The sequence below is a fragment of the Globicephala melas genome, chromosome 4 (assembly GCF_963455315.2).
Source record: "Globicephala melas chromosome 4, mGloMel1.2, whole genome shotgun sequence".
NCBI classification, from domain to species: domain Eukaryota; kingdom Metazoa; phylum Chordata; class Mammalia; order Artiodactyla; family Delphinidae; genus Globicephala; species Globicephala melas.
Genome location: NC_083317.1, coordinates 65,175,653 through 65,186,989, shown reverse-complemented (window position 1 = coordinate 65,186,989; position 11,337 = coordinate 65,175,653). Strand labels below are relative to the sequence as shown.

Genomic DNA, 11,337 nt, shown 5'->3' with positions numbered 1-11,337 from the left:
CAGCTGCTCCGCGGCATGTGGGATCTTCCCAGACCGGGGCACGAACCCGCGTCCCCTGCATCAGCAGGCGGACTCTCAACCACTGCGCCACCAGGGAAGCCCAATAGACTAGTTTTGAAAGCTGACATGATTCCACCTTCTGGTTTGACCTGTCTTGGCCATATTCTAAAGAAGTAGCACAGGAGGACCAGATGCCAACCTGGCCAAACAAATGAGTGAATATAATAAATAAAAATTAATTTTGACTAAAGGAATTGCAAAATGCCCCCCTTCTCCTTCCAGATATGACAGCATCAGGGAGATAAAACCCTTCAGTTCATCACGCTTCTACTCATTTTAGCTGACATTTGTAGATGCCACATTCAGATGGGGGAGAGAAGAATTACTAGTTACCTGTGTATCCTATTACTTAGGGATCATGTGATATAAAGGACACCATCTTTGTTTAGTGATAGGGGGAGATGCATGCCCATTAAAGAATGGCCTTTTTTTTGTAATTGTTAAATATTGGGAAATGGTATGTGGAAAAAATGGTATAGCAAAAGATCAGTTAGGTGAACTTGGGATACTGGAAAAGGAAAGAAGTTGCTTGACCAGTTGTCTGGGTGGCTTAAGGTGAGTAAATGTGTCAGAGTAGAGGAGGGTAGTTCACAGGCATTATTAGCATGATGGAAACGTTTCTCAATATCCTGTTTACTCTGATTCCATGTTTTATTCCCTAAGCTGCTTTCCCTCCCCTCCCTATCGGTTACCTCCACACCACCCCTCTCATTTCTATTTACTGAGCAATTACTATGTGCTAGATACTGCTGAGTGCCAGAGATACTCATGTTCAGAGTGCATTTACTAGAAGGCAAAAAAGTAAATAATGGTAACACAAATGTGCTCAGTCAAGGAAGTATATGCAAGAGACAGAATTAATGCAGGAAAATGATCAACTTTGCTGGAGCTGCAGTGTCAGGGAATGCCTCACTGCATCAGTAACACACATGATGCATTTTGAAGCAGCACTAGTTTACCACAGAGATGAGAGAGGGAGGGAGGGCTCATGCAGTGGGAACAGAAGAGGCAAAAACTCACATAGACTTGCACTAAGTTTTTAACTAATAGTTCAATAATGCTAAAGAGCTAGGCAAGGAATAGATTACAGAGGGACTCGAGTTCCACATTAAGTGGTTTGGATTTTTATTATCTTGTAGGTCACAGATTGTCAAAGGAGTGATCCTTGGGCACTGCATCAGATCTACTAAGTCAGAATCTTGAGGGTGAAGCCCAGTAATACATACTTTTCACAAGTACTTCAGGTAATTCTTAAGTGGACAGAAGGCTGGGGACTTTTGTAGACAGAAGCTATCTAATGAGAGATTTTAAGCCGAAGACTTAACGATGACCCAAAGAGTTTGCAGGTCAAGGGTTCTGGAAGTGTAATTTTTGGACCAGCAGCATTGGCATCACCTAACTGGGAACTTGTTAGAAATGGGAATTTTCAAGCCCTAACCCAAACCTAACAGTCGAAACTCTGGATGAATACCTAGGTCTGTTTGAACACACACTCCAGGGGATTTTGATGAGAACCACTATCCTGTATTAGGTAACTTTGGCAGCAATATGTAGGATAGGTTTGGAGAATGGGAGGATGTGAGAATTGGCAGGGAGGCCAATTAGCCAACTATTTAAAAAGTCCATATAAGAGAAAATGGGAAAAGTTGGGGTGGGGTGTCACCACTGTGTGATAGAAAAAGCCATGGACATGAATAAGATAATGTAGGGAAAGTATGTACAGTGAAAAAGGAAGGACAGAATTCTGATGACTAACAACATTTAAGGGCAGAGGAAGAGGAAGCTTTCAAATGAGCAACACTAAGGAAATGGAAGTCCAAGAGATGAGGTGAATTAGAGTTTCAAGAAAGGAATGATTACAGTATCAAATATAAAAGGTAAGTCAGGAGACTAAGAATTGACTGTTGGATTTGATTGTGAGACCACTGGTAACTTTAGTAAGAGAAGTTTAATGAAGCAGTGAGGGTGGAGCTCGGGTGGCAGTTGGTTCAGAGTAGTGAATTGGGAAGAAGGAGCCGTTTGGAAGAGGAATAGCGCTTCTCCTGAGTTAGAAAGGAGTTTAGGGACACACGTATGAATAAGGGAAGTGGCAATGTATCTGATAGCATAAACTTAAGTAAGAAGTAATTATGTTTTCAAAGGAGTGGTCCATCTGGGAGGGGGAATAGCCTTTATGAGTTTTGGGAATGAGGCCACTGCTGAGGTGGTAAACCATAAATTTACAAAGGCTTTCTTCATGGTTTTACGATTTTCTGTAGTCTAACTCAATAGACACAGTAAAAGGGTAGTAAGATGGGTGGTAAGAGTCCTGGTCCTGGTTTGGAGGTTTGCCAAGCAGGTATAGCTGAAGGACTAGTAGCCAAGGGAGTTATGAGAATAGCTGAGATGATGCACCTTGGGGTCTGGAAAGGCTGGGGAAGAAGAATGAAGTCTGGTGGAGTACTGGCCATCAGAAAGAGCAGGGCTGGGTCGGGCATTAGTGATCTTGAGCAAGTAGAAGGAATAAAGGAGCAAAGATAGGAGTTCTGAGAAGAATATGGGAGTTCAGGATCATAGAGTTCTGGGTTATGAAACAGCCTGATGTGTACCCCTGGAAGCAGATGGTCAAAATTCAGTAGAGGCAAAAGCCGTAAGCAGTTGTGGCAAGGGTGTAGGATGAGTTTTCCTCAAGAATGTTGAAGTCATCCAGGATGACGATGGGACAGGAGGTAGAGAGTCTGGTGCCGAAAACTGGGAAATCTGGCACACGGACTACATCATGGCCACAAAGAACAGAAAAGGTAAAATCGCTGGATGCCATAAATTTCAGTAATGAGATTTTTGCATGAGATGGGAAGAAACGGTGCAGAAGCAGGAGTGGGAAACTGGATAAAATTTCTGGGCTTTTTGTAGTCTGTGTAATGTGGGAAAAATGGGCAGGGAAAGAAGCGTCCTCAGGTGAGTGTCAACTTTTACTGAACTCTAAGAAGTGGAGGCAACATTCAGTGAAGAGATTCAAGGAGAGAAGCACTCTAGAGGAACTGGAGGAAAGATTAGGAGTGAGGGGAACTGTGTGTTGCCAGTTTGGCAGGGGGGAAGAGTGGTAGGCTTACTCAGAGAAACAGAGAAGTGTGGGGATCTGGGAGTATATAGGATAAAAGGCATTTATGGCAGCAATGAAGGAACAAGAGCAGGCCTGAGTGGTGTAAAGTTCTAAATAGAATATTGCTGAAATGCTAGAATTTTAATACCCTTGGCAACAATATTTTTCACTGCAAATATCACCAAGTTGTGAGCCTAGGCTGTATGATTGTTTTTTTAAGGGCCTGTCATTTCAGCTCATTGAGTGCCTCTCTCCCCTCCCCCAGACCCCTTCTGTGATAATATATGCCACGATAGCAAACTTCTGCTTTTTTTCCCTCAGAGCACCATTAACAAAAATCACTGAAAAAAATAGTCCTCCCTGACTAATTCAAGAAATAGAAAAATTGAGTTCACATCTTTGCAGGTAGACCCACATAACTCCTTAAGCTGTGGAGTTTTGAGAAGTAATAGCTTTTTTTCCTTCTCATTTTTCATGACAACATCCATTGATTTATACTGGGTATATTGGGTGACATGTATGATTGCAACAGTTAGAGAGTGAAGTTGCAAATATTTGACAATTATTAAGATGTAAAATAACAAAGCAAGAAAATTTCACTGAAGCAAATGATCAGGACTTGTGCTGTGAGGAGACCAAACCTTGAAGTAATAAAAAATGACATCAAACAGAACAAAGTAGAACAATGAGCCTGAATGCATAAAGTCCACTTTTCCTATTATTGATTTTGCTGATCCCATGTCCTCTAGTTCATAGTGCCGTCATGAGCATTATGTTTTATATCATTTATTAGAGTACATTTTTAAAGGATAACAATCTTTTAATTACACTTAAATGTCTCTAAGGATAGGTTTAATATTTATGCTTTTTTAATCAATAGAAGAACATTTTGATTATATCTTTGGAAACATATTTGTCAAGCTCAACAAACAGCTGAAATCACGTGGCTTTCTAATAGACTCCTTTGAGAAAGTGCTTTACCTTACAGAATTATAAGCCAGGAAGTACTATGGCATTAAGTTAATGCAAAGCATTGTGATTCATCCAGTAAAACACATGGCTCTGAATTTCATAGGTTTCGTATATGTAACTACATCCTCCTTCGTCCTCATAGAAGTGATCCCTGCATTGCTCATGAACTTCAACGCTACTAAATGTGTGCCAGTTGATCAGTGGTGGCCCCAATTTTATCCTATATGGACTTACCCTGATCTTAAGCAATCACCCTTCTACCATCTCCCATTCCTCTCCATGCTTGGCAAGCTGCTTGCTCCCTCTTCTAGTCTAACTTTGCTAGGAAAGGTGTTGACAAAGGAGGACACATGCTTTGTCATTCCACATTTTGAACTGACCTTCCTGCTGGAAATGCCTGAAATCATACTCCTGGCAACATTTAACCCCAAGATTCATGTTGTCATCAGATAGGACAGGTCATGGTAGAATGTAGTCCTAATCAATCCTGGTGGGAATTGGACCTACCCTGAACCTCTCCCATTCCAATCCCAGACAAATGAATCTTAGGTTTCCCAGTAGCTCTTCAGGCAGAACACAAGACCTGTGTAGACAATCGACTGGCCCACCCAACTTTAGGCAAATGTGATTATCATGTGCTAAACATTAGACATGAAAGTAACAATTTATCTTGGACCTATGAGTTCATCATCAACAGGAGTTAACCCATTTTGTGATGATGGAAGTGTCTAACCCCCCGCCTCTCAGGGAGTATGGAACCCTGATGTTACCTGGCTCATTTGCCGAGATCCAACAAGACTTCACAGCCAAACTAATTAAGACCATGCAAAACCTCAGAACTATTTATTCTTAGTTACCACTCGCTAAGTTTTTAAGTGATCAAAGCAAAATTCTCAGCACCTGAATGTCTTCCTGGTACCTTCTACTGGATTTGTAATTGTGTTTAATTTGATTAAAGTCAGTAGGTAACTTGAACACTATTAGCAATCATATTAAAAGATGCTAAGTTGCTACCTGTTTTCCCCTGCTGCTTTCATTTGGTAACTTAATGGTTCTAGATCTTGCTCCTGGTTGCTTATAGGCTATTTCATTTGCTACCATCCCTCTCCCCTTTTTCATTAGACTCTTCAAGAATTTCAGAGTTCTGAGGTACCCAGCGCAATATTACTAAACTCTTGATAAATATTGTCTGTTGAGGAGGAGGATGTTTACATTTTTAATCTCCCCAGAATTCAGAATTTTGCCTTGGCCAATATTTTGAATTTTAGGGCTTAGATTAGGCTAACAGTGTCTTAATGGGGTTTTTGATCAGGACCCTTCATATTCCATTTGAAGCAGAGAATAAAAACTAAATTCCCTCTACCTGGTACATTTTGGCAAAAAAAAAAAAAAAAAAAGGTTGGCCTGGGAGGGCCATTTTGCCAATAAATATAGGTTATTATCTTATTAGGCAACCATTAACACTGAAGGAAACATTAGAATATGCATGCATTTCACTTTAAATTCAGGATTTAAAATCAGCCCCCCCCCCCGTTTTGATGACTCATAGTTTATTTGAAGGTGCCTTTTGAGAATTTGTTTCTGTAGCCCTTTCTAGGGCACCATGTAGATCCTCCTATAAATAGCAGCACCTCTTCTCTCCTTCCCCTAGATGGAAGCAGGCAGTCTGGTTTTCATCCAGCCATTCTCAGGGGGTTCATTTTTCAGTCCCAAGTGGATGACCAAATAGGTAATCTCAGGAGATTTGGGGGGAACAATTTCAAGGGGAAAATGTAATGAGTTTTCCTTGTCATGGAACGGAATTTCATCAGTGCCAGGCTAGCCCCAGCTCACAGGAAGTTTATGATTATGGAGAGGTCCATACTTTAGCAGCAGGACACTGACCAAGAAGGTGAGTCAGCTTCCAAGGCCTTCTGGATTGATTGGCTGGGAAAGCTCAGAGTAGGGAATATCTCCAGACAGTTGTCACACACACTGTGTGTGTGTGATGACATGTGGATGATATCCACACACTCACACTTCTGAAGATGATGCTACAAATGAAAGATGTCAGAGTCTAAGGAACATGGCAGTCATTTAATCAATCTACATAGGTGCCTCCAGTTGAACTCACTTGTTATTATGGAAATGGTGGCTTCTCAGTCTATCCTCAAATAAAAATATATCCTCTAAGTGTTACAAACATTTTAAATAATCATAAAATAGTTTAAATATTTCATTACTTGGCTCAGAGTTCTGATGGTGAAGCAAAGTGCAGTTCCCTCCCTCTCTCACATCCTAACTGGAACATGGTCTTTATCAAAATGTAGACACCACAGTGTACTGATATCGACATAAAGCCTGTCTGCCACATTTTCTGATAAGGCAGAAATGTACTTTTCAAATCTCCTAAACACGGCTTTCCTCATCTGGCACCACTATATTCCTTCACCTTTCTTGCCTAGGGGAAAAATGCTATCTATACCTCAGGACTTTTCTTACGGGTTTACATCTCCTTGGCTGTTGGTCCAATGTCTGCTCACCCAATGCAAAAACCACTGACCAAAGGCCTATTAACTGCTCCCCTTGCTCACTCAGTGCCCTCTGAGAGCAGAACTCGTCAGCTGGCTTGCCGTTTATCTGTCACAGACACTGGCTTAAAAGGTATAGGACAAGATTTCAAAACTCTCTGTAAGGCTTCTCAGGGAAGAAGGGAGAGAGGAATATGTATCTGTTGCAGGACATCAGCTTTCAGTTTCTCACTGGAGGAGGTAACTTCAGTTCAGCCCCTACCCAGCCCATTGCCAGCCTTGGTTGTGAGGTCTGCCCAGAGGTACTGCTAGCTCTTAGAGAAATGTCTGCAGCGATTGAGCTTCTGGACAGAGTTCAGCCAGCCTTGAACCTGAAAAGAGGTGCATAGAGCTAAAAATAGGTCCTATCTTTCTTTGTTTCTCAAACAAGATAGTTGTCTTAGAAGGTTTGAAAGTGTTGATACCATGATGGGTTTTGCATTGCGAAGGGCTCCTGTGAAGCCCTTTTTGGAAGAGCACCAAAAATCTGCCAGCAGGTTATGTTAATTCTCCTTCCTCTCTCCAGCTGAAAAGGAAAGAACCATTTGAAGTTCCAAATAACTGAAATAAAATCAGATTGGTTTATTGCTTCTGCTTGCATATAGACAGAAGAGCAAATTTGAGTGGCTGGGGTGGGTGCTGGATGAAGGGAATTATGGAAGGGGGAGGGGTGTCTCAAATCTGCTCTTGACCAATGGAGGGGGAGGGAGGAAGGAAGGTACCCACTGGCTAAAATGAAATACATTTTCAAGAAGGGCAGCTCTCACCAAGCGGGAGTGATGGCCACCCTGCAAGGGTTCTTCCCGCTCCTCCTAGGGCTCCCCGCTTATCCTCTCTGGTGCTCTGGTCCCAGCCTAGTGTGGAAGGAGAGTGAAACTGAGCTAGAGGTGTTTTCTGTGAAAGTCCCACCAATTTATTAAACACTTAATGTTTGGAGGGTTCTGCCTATGTGTGAGGCTTTCCTCTTTGATGACCATCTGTTCGTGAACTCTGATACTGGAAGGACAGCAGATCACTATCTCATACTAAATGAAGATTTAGCACATTTCATTGAGGTAACCCTCAGCTCAGCCCCCACCCTGCCCGACTACTGGATTTATAAATCACAGGGCAGGATCATGGCAGCTGGAGTCCCAAATTAATAAAAGCCAGAGCCGGAAAGTCTTCTTGGATTGTGCCAGTCTCAGAGTTTGCTCTTGAGTATAGATTCTGATTTTCTGTGCTGGTATACGGAGCCATCTGGGATAGATCTGCAGGGATTCCAGGGCAAGCACGGCTATATTCACCCACCTGGATGTCTAAGTGTACGTTAGTTTGCATTTCCAAACCTGCTTCTACTCTGGATAGTACACTTTTACAAAGCTTATCAGAAAACTGGTCTAAAAGAACACATGCTTTAAAGAGCATTAAAAAGCATGAAGTAAATAGGAGGCCTTCAAACCTCAATAGCAACATTTTCCAACACAGGCAAAGGATTTCTCTTTCTTTCAAAAGACATCACATCCAGCTCTCAACAGTACTAGATAATGGCAATGGGGGAGTGATGCAACTTATAAGCCCCAAATATCACTGGAGGCCAGCATTTCATCCTTTTCCCTAACCTGACTTTTCCCTGCCTGCTCAAATAGGCTTATTTAAATGTCATCTCTTGGTCCTTCCCTTGACCTCTCTCCTGGCAAATGGCCTAATTAATAAATGGTCAAAAGGCTGAAGAAAGAGAAGAGGCCAAAATAAGCCCGAACTTGGATAACCTCTGCCTGGAATAAAGGCAAGTTGCCGCTGTAATAACTTCCAGATGAATCATGACATTTTCTCAGACACCAGCAGATGAACTGATGTCATTCTATTTGCCTCCCACTTCTGCCATCCAGAATCACTGATCTCCGCTGGGGCTGGTAAAAACAGCTTGTTGAGGTCTCCAGTCTCTGGCCATTCTTAGGGATGGTCATTTTATTCCTAAGTGTAACCCCTTCTGGTGTGACCCATGTGTTTTCTGCCAACTCCCCACAAAGAAGGCCAGGGGAAATTGTCTGGGTGGGACTTCTGATAGGGGACAGCAGGACCTTGGAATCTGTCACTGTAGATGAGGGGGGCGGGTGGTCCATGATGGGGAAAGGAGGACTGAATAAGATTAGGCTCTGAGGTCTTCCTGGTCTTGACCTGTGGAAAGGCTTAGAACCCCCTGATGGTCGCTCTATTTTTGAAGAAAGAAGGTTGTCCCCAGATGGCTCTGTCTCTGATGTGCGCTTTCTACATTGCACTACTGCATCCTGAGTGGAGAGCAGGTTAACTAACCCTGGTTCTGGAGAAAGGGTGGATCCCTCGCACATGTGAGATGCAGTGGCATCCACTGGCAAGGACTCAATGGCTCCTGTATCTTGCTTTGGTTTCTCTTCCTTTGGGCTTTCCAAGGAGGAGAGAGAAGCATCTTGGGCAAGTTTCTGAGAGGTTCCACCAGTTGAGCCGGGTTCCTCTTGGTTCCTCTCCAGGGGCTGAGCCCCACTCTCCTCTGAGCTCTGAGAGGGCAGGGGCTGTGGGATCTGGGTGTACTGAATCTTGGGTGGAATGACTGGGACTGCCCTGGCCTGGCACATTTTGACCATGAAGGAGGTTCTCACAGCTGACACACTCACAGGAGCTGAGTTACGGCGGCCCGTCAGGGCATGAGCAACAATGTCCAGGTCCTGAGAGTCCTGGGAGTAAACCCTCCAGGGGTCTACTTTACAGTGACATGAGGTCATCCATGTGATCTTTGGGTCTCCTGGCTCAGAGAGCTGCATTCCAGGTGAACCAAATGAGGCCACATTCTCAAACCGGAAGAGGTCAGTGATGGGAATGGCAGAGTCCAAGTTGAGAGAAGAAGGCCTATTTTTCCCCTTTAGGGGCCCACATTCAGTGCTCTTCAGCTGTAACTTTGGGGGATGCTCTCCAGTTGAGGTGCTGTCTTGCACACCCGGTGAATTCTCCTTGCTGTTTTCTGGCCCAGGATCACTACCTTGCTCAATTTGAGGGTTGTGTGTCCCCAGGTGTGTCCCCAGTTCCTTTCCCTCTGCTAGACTGACAGGGCTGGATTCTGCTGATTTGGGCTGCAAACCACCTGGTCCCTTCTGGTTGTGAGGAACCTCTGTCCTTTTCAGGCCAGAGAACTCTTGAAAGGACCTCATGGCTTTCTCATCCCATCCAGTAATCTCGCTCCTGGGTGCCAAGGGCTGCAGAGGGTTGGAATTCCTCTCTGCTTCAAGATTAGCACAGCTGCTGGAGGAGGAACCCTCAAGAGTCCACTGGCTCTTAACCGTGGTTTTGCCATCTAGAGAATGGCTCTGGCGAAGGCTGGGCCTGTGGGAAAGCCTCTTCTCCAACCGGTGGCCCTGGGGGCCCTGCATCTGGGCCTCTTGTACATCTTTAAGGGTGGGTGAGTGCAGGGGACTTGTCACCCACTGGGGCTCCTCCCAGGGCTCCACCATCTCCAGACCATGCTGGGCAATGTCTGTCACAGTGTCATCTTCATCACCGTCTGAGGGCTCCTGTACTAAGTGGGCTACATCCTCCTCTCCTTGTGGAGAAATCTCAACCTCCCTGGTTGGGCTTGGAAAGCTAGAGCCTTTGCCCTCAGAAGCAGCATTCTTTGAATTTTGCTTTTCACTTTGTTCTGAAGAGGCCTCCTCTCCCTGACAAAGACTGGGAATCCCAGGGCTGCCTTTGGACTTCAGCTGATCTATATACGGGTTTGTTCTCAAATTCCCAGATGAGTCTTCTCTCTCAGGGCCACCCTTCAATAGCTGGACTGGAGGCGCCTCGTCCAAAGGAGTTGGAGGAGGAGGAGAAACAGGCAGGAGCAGAGGAGACAGATTCCCTGGGCCCCCCACCTCTGCTGCTGCTTGTGGAGGAGACTTCTCAAATGGAACCATTTCCAGAGGAGTCAGGCTGGCAGGGTCTGGGCGCTGGCCCTTTTCAGGCTCGGATCTATGGAGGATGCTGGTTGTCTCCGACTTCTCTCTACTGGCTGCTGCGGAAGTGCCCTGTGTGCTCTGATTGGTTGGATCCTTAGTCCACTCCTCCAGAGGGGCGGAAACTGGAGCTGGGGCGGAGCCACAAGGCAGGCTCCCAGGAGGCTCCGGGGAAGCAAAAGGCCCTGGACTAGACTCAAGAATAGGCTGAGTCGCGCCGGTCTTTAGAGCAGGTGGGGGCAAGGAGGAGAGTTCCTCCTCAGATTCAATAATTTTCAGCTCTTGTTGAATCTCAGGCCAGATCAGGGCGTTGGCCAGATCATCTTCATCCTGAAAAACATCAAGAAACTGATTACTTAGAACCAAAGACTCTCTCGGCGCGGACATCCGCACTGTTTCCCAGGGAGCGTCTAGGGACTGGAGCAGTGCCTGGCGGCGCTAACCTCAGCACACAAAGGATACAGTGTTAGTAATAACTGTGGCTGTTTATTCATGCTTACCGTGTGCCATGACATCATTAACTGTATTTTCTTAATTTCCCCAAGAACTGTAAAAGATAACTACTACTGTAATTACTCCCATTTTAGAGATGAGGAGAACTGTGTTCAAATAGATTAAACATTTTACCAAAGCCACACAGCAGCAGACCAAGGCTGAATTCCAGCTCAGTCTGCCCCAGAACATAAGCACTTAATCCCTGTGCACTGTTGCCCTAATAAAACAAACC

General features: G+C 44.6%; 1 protein-coding gene across 1 annotated transcript in view; it reads right to left on the bottom strand.

Moving 5' to 3' along the window:
• Positions 1 to 1,083: 1,083 nt before the first annotated feature.
• ARHGAP31 (Rho GTPase activating protein 31) overlaps positions 1,084 to 11,337 on the bottom strand; it is a 116,063-nt gene continuing 105,809 nt past the window's right edge. The window contains exon 12 of the mRNA XM_030857204.2: positions 1,084 to 10,940. Coding sequence (XP_030713064.1) covers positions 8,502 to 10,940 — 2,439 coding nt within the window. The 3' untranslated portion in view covers positions 1,084 to 8,501. The remainder of the gene's footprint in view (positions 10,941 to 11,337) is intronic.